We start from the raw sequence: 19,264 nt of genomic DNA, 5'->3' as shown, positions 1-19,264 counted from the left end.
ATATATATATATATATATATATATATATATATATATATATATATATATATATATATATATATATATATATATATATATATATATATATATATATATATATATATATATATATATATATATTGTTACTTTTGAGTAATTATAGGAAGGAATATTTTCAAAATGTATACCTCTTTAGACAATCTTTGTAAAAAGGAATAGGCGGTTATGCGGCCAGCAAGGACAGGTTAATTAGAACATTGAACATTACTACAAAAATAATTTAAAATACCTACTATTTTAAAAAGTGTTTAACAAAATCCTAAAGTGGTTAAAGATTGTTTAATCGGTGCATTAAACGGTTATAATGTCTGCCCATAATTTTTATTAAACTTAATAAGCTGTCGGCTCACTTAATAAAAAGTAATTATCGTCGTTTATAAACAGTATCATAGACAAAATATATGTCTCAATAGTTGAAAAAAACCTATGTATTTTTATAAATCAATAATTATTTAAATGTTTATTCATAATATTACTTTTGTAGTAAGCCGGTTCAACATGTATTTATTTTCTGTCTATCACAAGTATATTTTTGTGGTAAAGCCATTAGCATTTATGTGTTTATGAAGGCTACTCTTTATTTTTTTTAAATTGATGATAATGGAATGGTAATCCCGCTTGCGCTAACGATACACGCTGGTGGGGCACCAGTGATGAATACACCTGTAATTCAGCATGATGGTTCCCAGGGGAGATCACGTGGAGGTCGACCTGACAGGGTAGGGTAATTATAATACCGCATTACTAACAATCCCCCCCCCCCCGGCTACTCTGCTATTTGACTCCTCTATTCTTTACTGTTATATATCTTGCTGCCAGAACATATGGCAACATATAATAAAGCTAGCATTAACGAGACTGAATTCTATTTATTGGACAATCAAAACAATAACTACCCATGTTTCTTAAAGTTCCGTAGTCAAACAATATTTTTAATATCCATAATTTTTTTCGGTATTCTCTAAAAATAATTATATTGCTATAAGTGAATATTATCATTATCCTCCTTTAATTGTATAATAATGTATAAATAGTAATTATGGGAATTATTCTCTAATTATGGGAAGACAATGAAGCGGGAAAAGCTTATCTAATATATTGTTTGTGGCATTAGTAATAAAATATTATGAATGAACGTATTTATAGTATAACATGAATTTTCCTCTACATCAAGAACTAGCAACCTGCCCTGGCTTTGCATGGGTGTATAACTCGATCTGTAATTTCTATGAAATAAAATATAATTCAAGTTACTTCATGGTAATATAGCTTTCTATATGCGAAATATAACTTTAAACATGTTTTACCTTATATTCTTATTTATTAATATTGCTACCACTCCTGTAATAAAACCATCACGTATAGTGCTCGTAACAGAGATAAGTTTAACGTTTTGATTTTTTTAATATATATTATATATAGCATATTTTTCAAAAATAAATTAGTTTGCGTATTAAAAAACAACTGGAATAGCTAGTCATACTATTCACTTTCTATCTATCAGCACAGTTAATGTATAATAATAAAACAACAAAAAACCAATAGAATTCATTCATTTCTGGTCATAGTGATTAGGACAGTAAAATAAGATTGACTTTTCTTCTAAAATAAAGATAACAAAGATACTACTTATGATGTATTTTGTTTGTTTTTAGGACTACTATATGTTGAATATATATATATATATATATATATATATATATATATATATATATATATATATATATATACCGTATATATATACGGTAATTAATATCAACAAACTGTAGGGATAATAATGTATATATAAAATAATAATAATGAACTTACATGATTGTGACGTAAATCAAGTTATGAATGAATATATTAAGGGTAAGAACGTACATATTACATTGGATTTCCCTGTCTTGACAAACATGTTTGTTATTTACCTTTTGCTGTTTTGACAAACTCGCTTATCTGCTAAATCCAGTTGTTCGGGATACTTCAGGAAAGGATAATAATATAAATTTACCGCAAATTACATAAATATTTATACTTATCATTGCGTCCGGTAACTTTAGTGGAGTTATTTTTAGTTTATTTAATAGCTAGATTTTACCCACAATTTCGTCCTCGGGACCGGGATAAAAAAAGTGACCTATAATCTTCTCCATGCCAAATAGTACGTCTATATAAAATTTCATAGTGATAGATTAAGCAATTAAGGCTCTATAAAATACAAACATACTCATTTTAACATTTATAATATTAATAAGGATTATCGGCAAGTATATTTTATATAACCGTTTCTTGTATTTGTATTTCTTTATTTATTTAACTATTCTATCAAAAATATAAAAATATACAATGAAATAAGAAAATTCAAGTGAAATATAGTGGCATAAAGTATACGTAAAAAATATATAAACATATTTATAAATATATACATATTATTTCGTTTTTTGTAAAAAAAAAAAAAAAACAATTTTGTAAAGAACTTCCATAACAAATTGACGTCTCATTTCAAGCAAGAAACCAGCTTTAAAAAATGCAATTATGGATATTCTAAATTGTTAAATAACTTCACAGTTATTATTGAAACTTTTTTATAATATATGGGGCAAACAAGCATGCAGCTCATTTGAAATACTACTACTGGAATTGATTTCAAAGTGGGGTTGTATGTAGAAGAAACTGCTTTGAAAAACGCACGGTGGAAACCCGCCTTTCAACCAGATGTTCGAGGTTACAATTCAGCAACAGATGTCAAACCTAACAATTCCTCAGAACACTCCCTATAATATATTCCATAAAAGATACATATGTATACATCAACTGAAACTGTATGTCTCCGCAGTTTCGGTGAAACGAGTCGAATAGTAAGAAATAAAATACTGTAAATATGAATATATAAATAAAATACCTACGAAATTTCCTTAATTTCGTGTTTTTATGTCATAGACCGTTGATTGTACGAAGTATAAGCATAAGCACAGGATACATATTTTTTTATTCTACAATGACAAAATAGGACTATTGGCAAGTCCCTCTTTATCTGTCAGTTGCTTTGCTCTTTACAAATTTACATATTTTAATCTATATTTCTGATTCTTATATTGTATACTGTTTTTGCTAGGTATCTCTTCACAAAGATGGTGAAGAGATTTGATAGACATATAAATTTAGAAAAACCTATTATTGGCCATACTACTTTGTACAACATTTCATAAATGTTTGTTAATTTTATTTGTAAACCGCTGTTGGTTTTTTCAAATAAATAAATAAATAGACAAAAAAACCATCCATATCCGTCAAATTATAGAAGGTATATGATGTCTGTAAAGATTTAAATAAACGGTAAACACTTACCCACAGTTGTAAATCGAACGTATGTCTCTTGATTGTCCATCATGGCGTCTACTGCTTGCTTCTCGCAGTAGAGCGCCGTTACTACAGCTATGCTTGGTTGTCTTGATGAGCACAATGTGGGCATTTGCTTCACTACCTTTTAGAATTATAAATATAATGATGAATATCATAATTAGAAATGTTGGGTTTAAAATTTGTCTATAGATTGGGTGTAACGTTGTAAAATAAATATACTTTAATAAACTTACGATGCTTTAAATTACTAAAAACTTAGAAAGCCTACAGTTATGTAAAGACATAATCTCGCCTAGTGTCTTTATTTAGAATGAAAATGGAATTATGACCTAGCTTGTACTATTGGTATACACAGGTGAAATACCGGCAGACTTACCTCAGTTGTTTTTGTTAAGTATTATACCTCAGACTAATACTTAACAAAAACAACTGAGGTGGTTTTTTGAGAGTAGGGATTATTGGCATTTCAATTAATTTCAATGTGGAAAATTGCTTTGAGATACGAGCAAGGTTACGGAACAAATTAAACTCGTATGTCGAGGTACCACTGTATTTATAACCTATCAACTTAAATAGCTTTTTATTACTTTTTTCTAAAATGTGTTAAAGCAATAATTTTCTAATGGTACCTGAGTGTCAACACTATGTTGCCGAATATAGAGACCATCTGACATAGCACGAGTCAAGCCCTTTTCTTCTAATGATTCCAACGCATCTTTTACTTCTGCTTTTGACCATCTTCCGGCTCTAGAAAAGAAATTACGTATTAGTAAAAATTGTAGAGAAATGTATGTATTTGTAAAAAAGATGATAAAATGGTGTTTGCCCGTTTGGTCTCGACATAGAATAGGCCAATCCTTCCTTTTCCGTGGGTGTTATAATAGGCGACTAAAGGAGGGCAAGGGATGAGCAGTTCCCCAATGGAGAAGCTTATGTTCAGCAGTGGACAGTTAAAAACTGATATGATGATAACATTTCGCATATAAGTAGCTAGCATGACTGATCCTAGTACCTACGTCGTTATAATATTTAGGTAAACAATTATAGAAAGCCTCTTATCCCATTCAAATTTATTTCTAGGTAACAATTAATTATAAGTAGTAACAGCTCAGTTGAATAACTTTTCACTGTGGTCCGAAGACCTTCAGTTTAAATTTCTTTTTCGAGATCTTGATATTAGAGGGCGTCATCTTAACACGAATAGTATATATTAAAATAGTAGTAGTTCTATGTAGTAAGAAATAAAGATCACCGATGTGTCTCTTTGTTACAAGCGTAACAATTTTTAATTTTCTAAACCTGAAATTCGACATTATTACGCGATTTTATGTTACGCTACACACCACGTCCACTCCCAGTATTATTGTTTTTATGTGTGTATATATACATACATAGCTGGTTTCGTGTTACATCTTCAGTGTGTTTTAAGGTATGATGCGATTTTATTTTATATATAACAACATTTAAAAAAAATTATACCGATTATCGTCATCATTTCAGCCATTATTCATTCACTGCTGAACAAGACCTCCCTCATAGGCTGTCATAAGGAACGATACTGAGCCACCTATATCCACTGATTCCTTGTAATGCATATAAAGTTGTCACTCCATCTAGTAGAGGGTCGTCCTACACTGCATTATCCCGTACAGGGTGGCCACCCAAGAACTTTTCTGCCCTTTTTTTTATACTGATAATTCCTATAAATACTATAAATGCGAAAATGAGATATTGTTAATTTGTTACTACTTGGCGCCTTAGCAACACAATTATCACGAAATTTAGTATAGGCCTAGTATTTGAGATAGAGAAGAAAATATGTTATTTGGAAACCCGTTCATCAATATATCCTTATTACGATGAAGTTGTGGGTAAATATTACTAATATATATTATTGTAACCAAGATACTTACGTGACAAAGTCTTCTACAGTCAGTGGATTAGGATATGCATTTTCTATCATATCCAGTACTCTTTGTTCAGAAATAACTGGTGTTTGATTTAAAATGCTATCTTCTATAAACGCTGCAATAAAAAAACAATAACATATTTATATAAATGATATTAAACAATTACAAATATTTTAATGAACTAGATGTTATGTTGCGGAAGACCATTACACTGGTTATTAAATTAGAACTATTTTGTTTAATTCTGCTACCATTAGTACGTGTGTGACTACCAACACTCGATGAATGATCACCACTATTATTACCAGAAGAATCACAACTTTACATATTAGCCTACAATCTCAGACTGCCATGTTGTTCACGCTAAATGAGGCATCTTCAGACAAATTATTACATCAGTGCTCCGAGCCGAATGTTAAGGTTAAAGTATGCGGCACCTAAACTACGAAAAACAAAATAAAAAATTCGGAGTTGGGTGCCAAACGGTTAACTTCTGGTAATAATAATGGTGGTTAATCTTCGAGTGTCGGCAGTCACACGTATAATAATGGTAGCGGAATTAAACAAAATAATTCTAATCAAATATCCAGAAATAATTACAACCCTTATACTCTTAGTAATATTAAAAAAAAAAAAAAAAAAAAAAAACAGTGGCATGCACACAAGAACAAATATCACACCAATAACGAAACAAATAATCTAATAAATACTGTTTGCTAGATTGATTCACCTATTACATTAACAATTGTCAGTTTTGCTTATATGTTATCATTTAAGGTATACTGAGTGAAATCTAAATCATTAACGTCTAAGTATTTTAAAAGTGAATTTGAACTTGTTTAGAAGAAAGGTAAAGCTGCTAATGAATTTGTTTTCACTCTGTATAGCATAGCCCAAGATCCCATTGTGTTAATTAATGAATAATTCTATTAAATTACTTAGGTATTCCTTAGTGTAATAAAAATGTGCTTTCATTAAAAAACTGAGGTTCTATAATTAATTAGTAAATTTATTTGCAAGTAAGATTAATTAATCTATGCACGTTCATTGTATGTACGCTGATTGTATTTCTCACATGGAACAGAATTTTTATCGTGATTCCTTAGTTTCTCAAAGCACTTCCTTAGTTCAGGTCATGCTAATTTTTGGTTGTATAGATAAAGTCCTTTTATATAAGTAAAATTTATGTTAAATATAATTTATAATTCTTCCAGTGTGGTCCTGGTATAAAATAGACCACCCCTTCATTTCCCGTTTTATTCACAGCCAAATTTTAATAAGCAATAAGGGACAAATATTCATCTACTGTATTGTAAATAATAAAAAAAATGTGAGCATTGTTGTATAATATAACGGGAACCTGATCTATTATAATTTATAGAGAAAAAATTAATTATATAAATCTCTAAATACCAAAAGGTATCAACTATATATGTATATAGTTTAATTCAAATTTCTGGCAGTTGATTTCTAGAAAAATGTAAATATTATAATTAAAATGATGGAAATTATAAATTTGTTAAGTAATAAAAACACAAAGTCATAATGAACCATAAAAAACCAGAGGGAGACTTTGTACAAAATTCGTTTGCTTGTACCTCTGTACCTCTGTCTCATTCGTGTTTTAACCGTAAAACAGTTGTGTTTGTATGGCTGTGTTTCGGTTTGAAGGGTGGGATATGGCGTGAATTTACAGGGTACAGAGGAATAACACCTGAGTCCTCAGGAATGGCAACGCATGGGAAATATCATGAGCGAAACAGTATACTCTGTTATGTCCATGATATTGCTCATGTCAATAGGCGACGATTACCACTTTCCATCAGATGGGCCGTCAGTTTTTTGCCATTTTAAGTTGTATAAAAAAAATTAAAGAAAAAAAAATATATTTCTTTTATAACTATATGAACATAACACTAAGATATTTTTAAATAGCTGTGCTCTACTAACATTAGAGGTGAATAAGTTCAGAAATATTTTAATAAGCAGAGATTATATGTGCAGGTGATATATTTCATAGAAATATCATATTTATATAGATGATTATACATATATATATTGTAACTATAAAAATAACTCGCATCTCCAAGTTTAAATATTTAGCAATACATTAGTGCTCTTTAATCATGTCATAATAACTTTATACCAATAATATAATAACAGCTATATCATGAAGGGGAGGGGGTATAATAATGATAAGTATACTTGGATCCTTTGAATATTTTTTAACAAAGACATCAAACAATAAATCAATTAACTTTATAAATTTCTTAAATGATTTGACTAATTAAGTACTTGCATCAAAATGTTATGGTGAGGTTAATGAACAGAGAAAACTATATGCAAGGCTTCTAAACCTAAATAGTGTAATAAATTTTATAATAATATTCAAACACATGCATACTACTGAATATTATACATACACCCATTATAACAGTTGTATATTATTCCCTTACTAGTAATAACGCCATTTGTTTCTGTATGATAGAAAAAATAAAATTTATGAAATAATCAATTAAGCATATTTGTTAATATTATTAATAACTGTAAATACAAGTGGAATAAAAACTCGAAATAAAACACTAAACCAAACCACTTAGCAAGTTGGTAATAATAAGTCCTCTGAAGGGGATGCCCAATAGTGGGATATTAATAGGCAATAAATAAATACATAAATAGTTTTGAATTTAATGTCGCTATGTAATACAGTGTTAATTACTTCCAAACTGAATAGAAACTGTACTATGTATCACAAACAACTGATAGGTAGATACTCATATTATTTTTTGTAAACTCATATTTATATACATATATATTTAAATTAAATACATTATGAAAAACGCTTAGGTCATTACAAGCAGACATTCATAAACATATGTTTGTATTTTAATGTACTAACTATCGCTATGTATGTTTGTATGGTACACATCAACAAGGTCTGTAATAAAATCATTGACAATGATATATTTTATAAATGTCTCATAGGTGTGTTAATTAAATTACTATATTATGGGCAAATATTTGGTAAAATCTAATTTTAAAAATTCAACACAATTAGTCAATTGTTGTATCATTTATATATATAATGTATAAAGGATATTATACTACATACATAATACAATAATATATCACAATACCAACCTGGTGGAGGTGAACCACGCCCCTCTTGTCTCAATTCAACTTCTAATAATTTTAATTGATGATATTTGTTCTGCATCAATTTTATAATCTTCTTTATAAAGCCGACATAATCTGTAATTTATTAAAAACATTCATTCAATATGTGAATATTCTGTAAGGCATTACGCACAATACATACATGTCAATGGAGTTAAATAATAATTAATCTTTTTTTTACAAAATTCACATCTCTCTCCTGAAAGAGGAGAGAGAGCAATGTAATCCCCTGGTAACAATTCTCTCCCTGGATACAAGGACCCAAGGAGATAAATATTATTATTATTCTTTTTAATTTTTTAATACAATAGTTTACTACATTTGCTACATGTTGTTCATGAAAAATGTAAAAATATTACTTACAATCTTAGCTTATGATACTTTTAGTACAGAAAATGAATTTTATATAAAAATAGAATCCATTTACTTGTTCATGCATGATTAAATAACAATACTCATATATCCCAATATAAAATAGCAGGATTATTAAGAATTGGCACATATGTAAGTCACTATTAATATTGATAAGTTAACTGCTCAATCAGAAGATATTTAAACAATTTTAGACAACCAAATAAAAATGTAAGAATTTTGTACCTTTGGGAAAGTCTTGAGGACTGACAAGCTCTCTGAAAAATCCTTGGGCTTCATGTGGACGCTCACTTGGGGGCATCTGTGGTTTAAACCAGAACCTGAGGGCTCTCGCCTCTCTTGTGTGGGTTCCATTAGCAGCTGATACAAGATAAACGCGGAATTCAAGCTGAGCATGACATGGTTCTGTGACTCCATTCTCTGTAAAAAAAATGAAATATAAAGGAACTAGCAGATATTATTTATAAAACCAACCAGATATTTTTAGCTGGTTGGGTTCTCTTGTTTATATTTTTAGACTGCTTAGCTATTTTCAAAAAAAAAAAAAAAAACACTGAAAAAGATTAATACAATAAACTCAAGATTTTCCATACCTGCCTTACAATTTCATGAAAAGTTACAAATATATAGGTAATAATTCAAACAATGAATCAAGATTATTATCTACAATACTTTGGAAGAATACACAATATATGAATATATAAAAACCCCACAACATTACGTTGCTTTAGGCCTTGGCCCTTTAAACAAGTTTTCATTTATAGCTAAAAACTCTGCTCCCCAGTCTGGGGTAGGCAGGTCCCTTATCTTCCCGTCCTTTTAAAAATCCTATGCGCAAACCTCTGAAATCACTCACCAATTACAACAAAATTTTGTAAATATTTGTTTTTTGCTTGAGAGGACAAGATAGAGGGTAAAACAATGTTAACAGCAGTTAGTACAATATATAATAACAATTTGACACAAATTCCCATAGGTATGTTAGCCAATAAAAGGAACCACAATTAAATGCTATACTTAAGGTATTTAATATTTTTATTTTTAACTATCTAATCCAGAAGATACATACTCTTATTTAAATAGCCCAATCAGTTCAACTTTTCTCAAAGGATGTCTTGACCAAGAATCAACATTTATACTTATACAGATGTTTGATTGATGTCATATCATGACTACATTGGCTCTACGATAATGGTAGTGAGTCACCTAGATAATTATAATACATTACAGTTGGATGCCAGTAAGCATATTTATTATTAGTTTCATGATTCATAATACTAGAGATGATAATAGAATCATCAGAGAATAAAAATTTTCTACAAATTTAAACTTGTCAAAGGTTGACTGAGTGAGGATATAATACTGACTTCCTTAATATTACAATTTAACCATATAAATGAAAAACCTATTATATGGTAAACTAAAAAGACTCACATTATATGTATAATTGCATAAACTTTAAGATCTTCAACAGATGACCACTTGGTAGTTAGCAAATTTCAATATAGTATTAAAATTGTATACACACACATACTCTATGGCAATATTGTACTATGAAAAATAAAATGACATCTTTTTTATCCCCAATTCTTTGTAAATGTTTTTGTCTTATCAGAATACATGTTGTATTTAGAAATAATGTAATTTGTGAATTATCATATAGCCACTGTCAAGGCTTGGATACTTGTTTTATTCTACACATAGGGTCGAAAACTTGTTTTCTTTTTCTTTTGTTATTATTGTTTTTACTGATATTTTCTGTTCTTTACCTAATTTTTACCTACTTAAAAACCACTATTACTTCAAATTACCCCCCAAGTCTCTACACAACACCCCCATTTTTTTCTGGATCTCTTACCACCCCCATTTAGGCCTGCAGCACCCACAAGGGGGCCTTATCACCCACTTTGGGAAAGGCTAGACCGGGCTAGGTGATGAGGTACTAATAGAAAAATCAGCGTTTCTGCTTCTGCAGGAACTTTAAGCTGAATTGGCATCCTTTTTCATGTCCGTAACACTGACTTATTTCAACTACACTTTTATAAAATGTAAAGTTTTTTTTTTAATATTTTTTTTAATGTTGTTATTACTTTTAATTTAAGTATAGATAAGTGTTGTGGATTATTGAAATAAATTTTCATTCATCTAAATTAATTTATAAATTAAATAAAATACTGTTGCAATTTTAATATAATATACATAAATAACTCATTTATCATCCCTACTTTGTATTTCAAAAATACAAATACTTGTTTAATTTAATATATCTCACAACACACATATCCTAAAATAATTTATCAACTGTTGCTGTTGAATTAACATAATACTAAATTTTTATTAATAATAGAGTGATTACAAACAGGAAATAACAAGGTCAATGTGATAAATATTTGAGCTAATTTGTTGCAAAAAATTATTGAATACTAGTGATCTGCTCCAGCTTTGCACTGATGGATAGATAGAAATAGTCTTTAATATAAGCTTTAATAGAAACTTTTTATACTATAATCTATCATAATTTTCATAGGGATTTAAAATTTTTTTATAATTAATATATAGTCTATGTCACTCACTGATAATATAGCTTTCTATAGAGAATCCTATTCGGCAGGAATTTTTAAAACTTATTTTAATATTTTTTGAGTTTCTCCATTATAAATAAACAATCAAAACTTTCCTTCCTCTTTATAATATTAATATAGATATTATATTTTAGAAAAGTATTTTATAGTTTCCAATTTATTTAAATACAAATTGTGAGTGTGTTGTTATTATTCAGAATGTTTTTGTTGTCACTGAAAATACCACAAATTTATACACACACAAAATAGCAATAATTCTAATCTTTTATATATACATTTACATACATTTATATATATGTATCTTTCTTTGAGTGGAACAATAAAGTTTCCAATAATTACTTGAATCATTATTGCAAATAATGTATCAATCAAATATGTATCAAATATACAGTTTAATAAATGCTAATCATAATTATTAAATCCAAATATTATATAATGATCCCTTATAAATCTGTTTCACTTCATCCATGGTAAAACCTTACTTCATATTATAAAATTAGTTATTTAGCAGTAAGATATTATAATTAATATATATGTGTATAACTCATATAATTAAAGCATGCATATTATTGTAACACAAACCATAAACTTTTTCCTTGTTGATGATTATACCAGTATGGTCACCCCCTGCCACATGAATCTTATCACTAGCTTCAGCTTCCACAGCTTTTCTCTCTACTATAAGAGTAGTAGATGTCGCCGTTTTGCTCTTAGGAGTCATAACAACTTTTTCATCTATAGTTTCCGCCATTGTGAACTTCTAAAGCAATAAAAAACAATAATTAGAATTAAATTAGTTACACCAATTTATCTTCCGCCCAGATGCTGTTGATGAGTCATAACCATAACAATGTACCCTTTTAGAGTACAAGGCGAATGACACTACCAGACGACGGGTACATTACCTTAAATACTTGCATATATACAGAACATAATCATGTTTTATAGAGTTCGAATTAGAACACTTGTTGGATCGAAGCACTAAGTTTCACAGGGAGAATCTCGATGGACAATAGAATAACTACCAGTAATATTTGAATATGAGAAATAGTTGATAACCTTCACCTGCTTTTGCTGTCTTAATTACGTTCACTTTGCTACAGCTTCAAAATAAGAAATTAAAATTTTAAATAAAATAAGTAGGTAGATTTTTATTAATGTCTATTCTCGCTTTGTTGACATTGACAATTTGACATTACACATTTTATGTCGGTTGTCATGGTTATCATATAACCGTCATTTAGCCACACTACAAAGTAGATACTGCAAAATGAGGTGAATAGAGATCGGGATGTAAATAGGGACGAAACCAGCAGTGCCATTCTGTAAAATGCAAACTCGATATCGAATCTCACTCAGGTGACCGTTCTCACTTCGATAGCGAAATCACTTGACCTTGGATTGGCATTCTGTTTACACTTGAAGTGCAGAGGCGATGTGAAGTGAGTTTCGAAATGAATTATCGAGAACTAGAGACGTGCCCGGTGCGCCATGTTTAATCTATATAATCGATTTAAAGTATTTCCTTTGTTTTTTTAGAAATTATATACTAATGAGTGTATTATTGGCTTTACTTATGTTTGAGATTATTTAGTCTATTTAATTATACAAATTAAGCGATAGCTAAACCAATTTAAAAAAAAATATAATTTCTTGTCAGTATAGCCAACATTCCTTTGCGTCCATGTAAAAAAATTATTTTGTTTGGTAAACTTTGTGTTGTGATTCCAAGAACAAGAACTTTAAGTGGAGAGGACTAAGTGGTTTTACGTTCTTGCGATACACATGGGTACCTATTGAACACAAAAAATTAACATGTTGAGTATCAGTAAGTTTAGTGCATTCAACATTTGTGTTTCGAAAGAAGTGGAAGCAAAAATGAAGTGAGTATACACACAATTTAATGTATTTTTATATTTACAGAAAATGTTGTATATCTAAGTGAATGAGCCGATGATTTATCTTATTGATGTGAGTAGCAACCATCACACAATGTACTGTGATGTCCATGTTACTCCTCTTACATTGTTATATCTAAGGCCATAATTGTTATGCTTTGTTTTACCCTATACCTTTAATTACACTGCAATCACAGTTATTTTGGCGGTAGGAAGACTTGTAAAACATAGATAGGTGTCCATGCAAATGACTTAGACGATGTCTCCCTGTAGTAAAGTAATTATTTACTTTGCTGTCAATACTAATTGTTAATTTTTAAATTTTCTGGTAATTATGTAATATTTTTTTATAATGGACCGTATAACTAACCTGACTGTTGGACTATCAAAGTCATTACAGAATCATTGCGAGACTATTATTTAAATTTTTTAAACTAGTCTATAATGCTAAAAAATATCTTATATAGATTACAAATAGTCTTGTGAAATCATTCTTATATTTTTGTTCTATATTTATATTAAATGAAATGTGCATATATGATAATTTATATATTGTAGCATAAAAATTCCCTATGTTGTAAGTTTGGCAGTAAGAATTTCATAATTACTATTCTTTTACAGCTCCACGCCGTAGTCGGCGATTGATACCTGCGTCTCCACCTTCTCAGAGGCGGTCACAGCTTACCAGCCTCACTGATCGCTTCCTGAGAGTGGAGGAGCAGCGGTTAGAAATAGATAGCAGAAGTGTAGCTGTATTAGAAAATATGGCTAAACTAATGAGGGAACTCTTGCAGCGAGACCAAGATAGAAGTCATGAGGTTAGCCAGGGATTGCTGGCTGTAGGGGAGGGATTAAAATTGTTAGCCGAAGCATCGAAGCATTAAAAAAATAAAATGTTGAGAAAAACAAGGTCTTTTATTTTTATTGTTTTGTGACAAAATGTTTGTTATAGTAAATATATGTATTTACTCCCTACGAGAACGCCATAACTGATTAACTAGCATATCTCTGCTTGATTGACCCATTGCCAACTCGCTCTGAGAGTGGGTCAATGGCAACTGACGACCCACTGAGACGCGTGCAGTTGCACGAAAATTTGCTTCTTCCTCCTCATCATGACTATCTAGAGTCGGTGCAGATAAACCAGCTCTATTGCAAATGTTGTGCAGGACACAACATGCTATCACTATTTTTCCGGCTGTATCAGGATGGTAATGTAGAACGCGGTGCACAAGTAAACATCTAAAACGTCCCTTAAGTCTACCAATAGTTCGTTCGACTGTGTTACGTGCTGTTGCGTGTAATTTATTGTAATATTCTTCAGGTGTACCCTCAACAGCGTTAGGAATAGGAGTCATCAAATAAGACCGCTGAGCATATCCTGAATCTCCTACAACAAACATTAAAACCGGTTAGGTCAAATCTTTATCATATAGGCGGAAGTTAGAATCAACTTTAATTAATTGATCTCACCAAGTAAATATACAGTTTCACCAGCACCTACCAATTCTTCTAAATGGTTTTTTATATCACTATTATTAAAGATAAAACTGTCGTGTGTGGCGCCACCATAAGTAGCGTCTACATGTATTATATTGAGATCCGCATCTGTGTACTGAAATATAAAAATCTAGATATAATTATTATACTTACTAGCGACTAGCGACTACCGACCACTTCGTTGGTTTCCTAGCATGATTGCCTTTACGACAATAATAGCGCTCTTCATTTTCTGTGGGTCTAACTATTGTCACAAAAGTCCCATCCACACACCCGATTACTCCAGGAATTTTGAATTTTTCATAAAATCTGAAATAATACAAAATATTTTTTCTATGTAATAAAAAAAATATTACCTACCTAACAAAACAGACAAAGAAATAAAATTACAAAAATTTGTCAAATTTTTACAGTAACATATATTATAAATTTCGATATTATAAAAGACAGTCAATATTATTTATAGTTATAGATTACGAATTAAATATTATTTTATCAAAAGTATTTGTATATTACAAACCGTTCTTTTAATGCCAGCCTCTCCTCTGCATTCTGTGGAAATTTTATATATTTGCTTATAATAGTTGGATGATTTAATGTCTCCACTACCTCGCAAATGCAGCGAGATGCAGACGGTTGGGACAAAAAAGTATTTATATTTTGCCCTATTATCCTTTGATAACTGCCACTCGCCAAGAACGACAATGTGCACAATAACTGAAAAGAGATAAGTAAATAAGTCATATTATGTGCTTATCTACTATACTATTTATTATTACTTGATTGTACGGAAAATACTACTGTAGTGTTATTCGGTAAGCATCACTTCGAAACTCGATAGCTGAATCCGGAGTGAAATTATATCATGGCATTCTGTAAAACTCGATTGCGACTGCAGCGCCACAACGATGAGTACGGTGGCGGGATTAAACATTCAAAAGTGATATTTTGACGTTTGGTGCAGTGTATTGGCATTCTGTAAGGGAATTTCCCACTCACTTCGATACTCACTTCACCCAAGACACACGATTCCATTTGTCAAATATAAAGTTCCTATGGAGTGATCGAGATTTTATAAAAATATTATAAATTGTATTTAAACATAAGTTTTTTGGTTGCCTAATACATTAAAATGGCTAGATTATTTGTGTTATTGAGTTTATTAGAAGAAGCGAACTCTTTAGATTTATATAACAGCCGACGTCAAGCTCAACAAATTCGTGCAATGCGATTGTTTAATAGAAATAAGGATTATGTGAATGTGTACAGACTTTCAGAGGAATTAATAAATCAATTAGAAGAAGATATTAAGTTTTTTATTAAGAAACCACAACGTCGCCACCGAGGGTTATCCGTTAGAATCAAGGTAAGATCCAGCTATCTATCTATTAGGTACCTAATTTAAATAACTTGAATAGTCATTTAATTAGGTACTATGTTATGCTACCACTTATTTTCCGTACAATCAAGTAATAATAAATAGTATAGTAGATAAGCACATAATATGACTTATTTACTTATCTCTTTTCAGTTATTGTGCACATTGTCGTTCTTGGCGAGTGGCAGTTATCAAAGGATAATAGGGCAAAATATAAATACTTTTTTGTCCCAACCGTCTGCATCTCGCTGCATTTGCGAGGTAGTGGAGACATTAAATCATCCAACTATTATAAGCAAATATATAAAATTTCCACAGAATGCAGAGGAGAGGCTGGCATTAAAAGAACGGTTTGTAATATACAAATACTTTTGATAAAATAATATTTAATTCGTAATCTATAACTATAAATAATATTGACTGTCTTTTATAATATCGAAATTTATAATATATGTTACTGTAAAAATTTGACAAATTTTTGTAATTTTATTTCTTTGTCTGTTTTGTTAGGTAGGTAATATTTTTTTTTATTACATAGAAAAAATATTTTGTATTATTTCAGATTTTATGAAAAATTCAAAATTCCTGGAGTAATCGGGTGTGTGGATGGGACTTTTGTGACAATAGTTAGACCCACAGAAAATGAAGAGCGCTATTATTGTCGTAAAGGCAATCATGCTAGGAAACCAACGAAGTGGTCGGTAGTCGCTAGTCGCTAGTAAGTATAATAATTATATCTAGATTTTTATATTTCAGTACACAGATGCGGATCTCAATATAATACATGTAGACGCTACTTATGGTGGCGCCACACACGACAGTTTTATCTTTAATAATAGTGATATAAAAAACCATTTAGAAGAATTGGTAGGTGCTGGTGAAACTGTATATTTACTTGGTGAGATCAATTAATTAAAGTTGATTCTAACTTCCGCCTATATGATAAAGATTTGACCTAACCGGTTTTAATGTTTGTTGTAGGAGATTCAGGATATGCTCAGCGGTCTTATTTGATGACTCCTATTCCTAACGCTGTTGAGGGTACACCTGAAGAATATTACAATAAATTACACGCAACAGCACGTAACACAGTCGAACGAACTATTGGTAGACTTAAGGGACGTTTTAGATGTTTACTTGTGCACCGCGTTCTACATTACCATCCTGATACAGCCGGAAAAATAGTGATAGCATGTTGTGTCCTGCACAACATTTGCAATAGAGCTGGTTTATCTGCACCGACTCTAGATAGTCATGATGAGGAGGAAGAAGCAAATTTTCGTGCAACTGCACGCGTCTCAGTGGGTCGTCAGTTGCCATTGACCCACTCTCAGAGCGAGTTGGCAATGGGTCAATCAAGCAGAGATATGCTAGTTAATCAGTTATGGCGTTCTCGTAGGGAGTAAATACATATATTTACTATAACAAACATTTTGTCACAAAACAATAAAAATAAAAGACCTTGTTTTTCTCAACATTTTTTTTTTTAGTGAACCACTTACAATGTTAACACGAAAAAAAACAATCTTGGCTGTGGGATGCTTCGGCTAACAATTTTAATCCCTCCCCTACAGCCAGCAATCCCTGGCTAACCTCATGACTTCTATCTTGGTCTCGCTGCAAGAGTTCCCTCATTAGTTTAGCCATATTTTCTAATACAGCTACACTTCTGCTATCTATTTCTAACCGCTGCTCCTCCACTCTCAGGAAGCGATCAGTGAGGCTGGTAAGCTGTGACCGCCTCTGAGAAGGTGGAGACGCAGGTATCAATCGCCGCCTACGGCGTGGAGCTGTAAAAGAATAGTAATTATGAAATTCTTACTGCCAAACTTACAACATAGGGAATTTTTATGCTACAATATATAAATTATCATATATGCACATTTCATTTAATATAAATATAGAACAAAAATATAAGAATGATTTCACAAGACTATTTGTAATCTATATAAGATATTTTTTAGCATTATAGACTAGTTTAAAAAATTTAAATAATAGTCTCGCAATGATTCTGTAATGACTTTGATAGTCCAACAGTCAGGTTAGTTATACGGTCCATTATAAAAAAATATTACATAATTACCAGAAAATTTAAAAATTAACAATTAGTATTGACAGCAAAGTAAATAATTACTTTACTACAGGGAGACATCGTCTAAGTCATTTGCATGGACACCTATCTATGTTTTACAAGTCTTCCTACCGCCAAAATAACTGTGATTGCAGTGTAATTAAAGGTATAGGGTAAAACAAAGCATAACAATTATGGCCTTAGATATAACAATGTAAGAGGAGTAACATGGACATCACAGTACATTGTGTGATGGTTGCTACTCACATCAATAAGATAAATCATCGGCTCATTCACTTAGATATACAACATTTTCTGTAAATATAAAAATACATTAAATTGTGTGTATACTCACTTCATTTTTGCTTCCACTTCTTTCGAAACACAAATGTTGAATGCACTAAACTTACTGATACTCAACATGTTAATTTTTTGTGTTCAATAGGTACCCATGTGTATCGCAAGAACGTAAAACCACTTAGTCCTCTCCACTTAAAGTTCTTGTTCTTGGAATCACAACACAAAGTTTACCAAACAAAATAATTTTTTTACATGGACGCAAAGGAATGTTGGCTATACTGACAAGAAATTATATTTTTTTTTAAATTGGTTTAGCTATCGCTTAATTTGTATAATTAAATAGACTAAATAATCTCAAACATAAGTAAAGCCAATAATACACTCATTAGTATATAATTTCTAAAAAAACAAAGGAAATACTTTAAATCGATTATATAGATTAAACATGGCGCACCGGGCACGTCTCTAGTTCTCGATAATTCATTTCGAAACTCACTTCACATCGCCTCTGCACTTCAAGTGTAAACAGAATGCCAATCCAAGGTCAAGTGATTTCGCTATCGAAGTGAGAACGGTCACCTGAGTGAGATTCGATATCGAGTTTGCATTTTACAGAATGGCACTGCAGGAGTTAGTAGAGTAATTTGAATTAGATACAGTAAATATTGTAGACTTCATATATGACAATTAAC

At 30.6% G+C, this 19,264-nt stretch overlaps 5 protein-coding genes across 9 annotated transcripts in view; 2 read left to right on the top strand and 3 right to left on the bottom strand.

Moving 5' to 3' along the window:
• The window catches only part of LOC113515361 (uncharacterized), a 39,411-nt gene extending 26,550 nt beyond the window's left edge, over positions 1–12,861 (bottom strand). Inside the window, exons 1-8 of one of the 5 annotated variants that reach the window (XM_052893317.1) lie at positions 12,485–12,861; positions 12,008–12,185; positions 9,069–9,263; positions 8,436–8,546; positions 7,718–7,771; positions 5,298–5,409; positions 4,014–4,131; positions 3,370–3,505 (exon numbers count right to left, since the gene is read on the bottom strand). In XM_052893317.1, the coding sequence (XP_052749277.1) occupies positions 3,370–3,505; positions 4,014–4,131; positions 5,298–5,409; positions 7,718–7,771; positions 8,436–8,546; positions 9,069–9,263; positions 12,008–12,176 (895 nt within the window). In that variant the 5' untranslated portion in view covers positions 12,177–12,185; positions 12,485–12,861. The other 4 variants (XM_052893316.1, XM_052893315.1, XM_052893318.1 and 1 more) reach the window with 4 other exon arrangements.
• A 1,356-nt stretch (positions 12,862–14,217) lies between these two features.
• Positions 14,218–14,944, bottom strand: LOC128200309 (putative nuclease HARBI1; the record flags this gene model as incomplete). Its single annotated transcript, XM_052893374.1, has 2 exons — positions 14,218–14,713; positions 14,797–14,944. Coding segments are annotated over 2 exons (573 nt in total), but the record flags the coding sequence as incomplete, so codon positions are not given.
• Positions 14,945–15,567, bottom strand: LOC128200289 (putative nuclease HARBI1). The gene is made up of 2 exons (XM_052893325.1): positions 15,344–15,567; positions 14,945–15,132 (listed from the first exon to the last, which is right to left on the bottom strand). Exons 1-2 carry the CDS (start codon positions 15,565–15,567, stop codon positions 14,976–14,978), a joined length of 381 nt encoding a protein of 126 aa, XP_052749285.1. The 3' UTR covers positions 14,945–14,975.
• Positions 15,568–15,801: 234 nt separating this feature from the next.
• On the top strand, positions 15,802–16,951 carry LOC128200288 (putative nuclease HARBI1). The gene is made up of 3 exons (XM_052893320.1): positions 15,802–16,189; positions 16,355–16,551; positions 16,764–16,951. Exons 1-3 carry the CDS (start codon positions 15,956–15,958, stop codon positions 16,918–16,920), a joined length of 588 nt encoding a protein of 195 aa, XP_052749280.1. The 5' UTR covers positions 15,802–15,955; the 3' UTR covers positions 16,921–16,951.
• Positions 16,952–17,678, top strand: LOC128200308 (putative nuclease HARBI1; the record flags this gene model as incomplete). The annotated part of the gene is made up of 2 exons (XM_052893373.1): positions 16,952–17,099; positions 17,183–17,678. Coding segments are annotated over 2 exons (573 nt in total), but the record flags the coding sequence as incomplete, so codon positions are not given.
• Positions 17,679–19,264: the final 1,586 nt, after the last annotated feature.

The sequence above is a fragment of the Galleria mellonella genome, unplaced genomic scaffold (assembly GCF_026898425.1).
Source record: "Galleria mellonella isolate WM207_F2 unplaced genomic scaffold, CSIRO_AGI_GalMel_v1 utg173, whole genome shotgun sequence".
NCBI classification, from domain to species: domain Eukaryota; kingdom Metazoa; phylum Arthropoda; class Insecta; order Lepidoptera; family Pyralidae; genus Galleria; species Galleria mellonella.
This window is presented reverse-complemented; position numbering and strand designations above follow the sequence as displayed.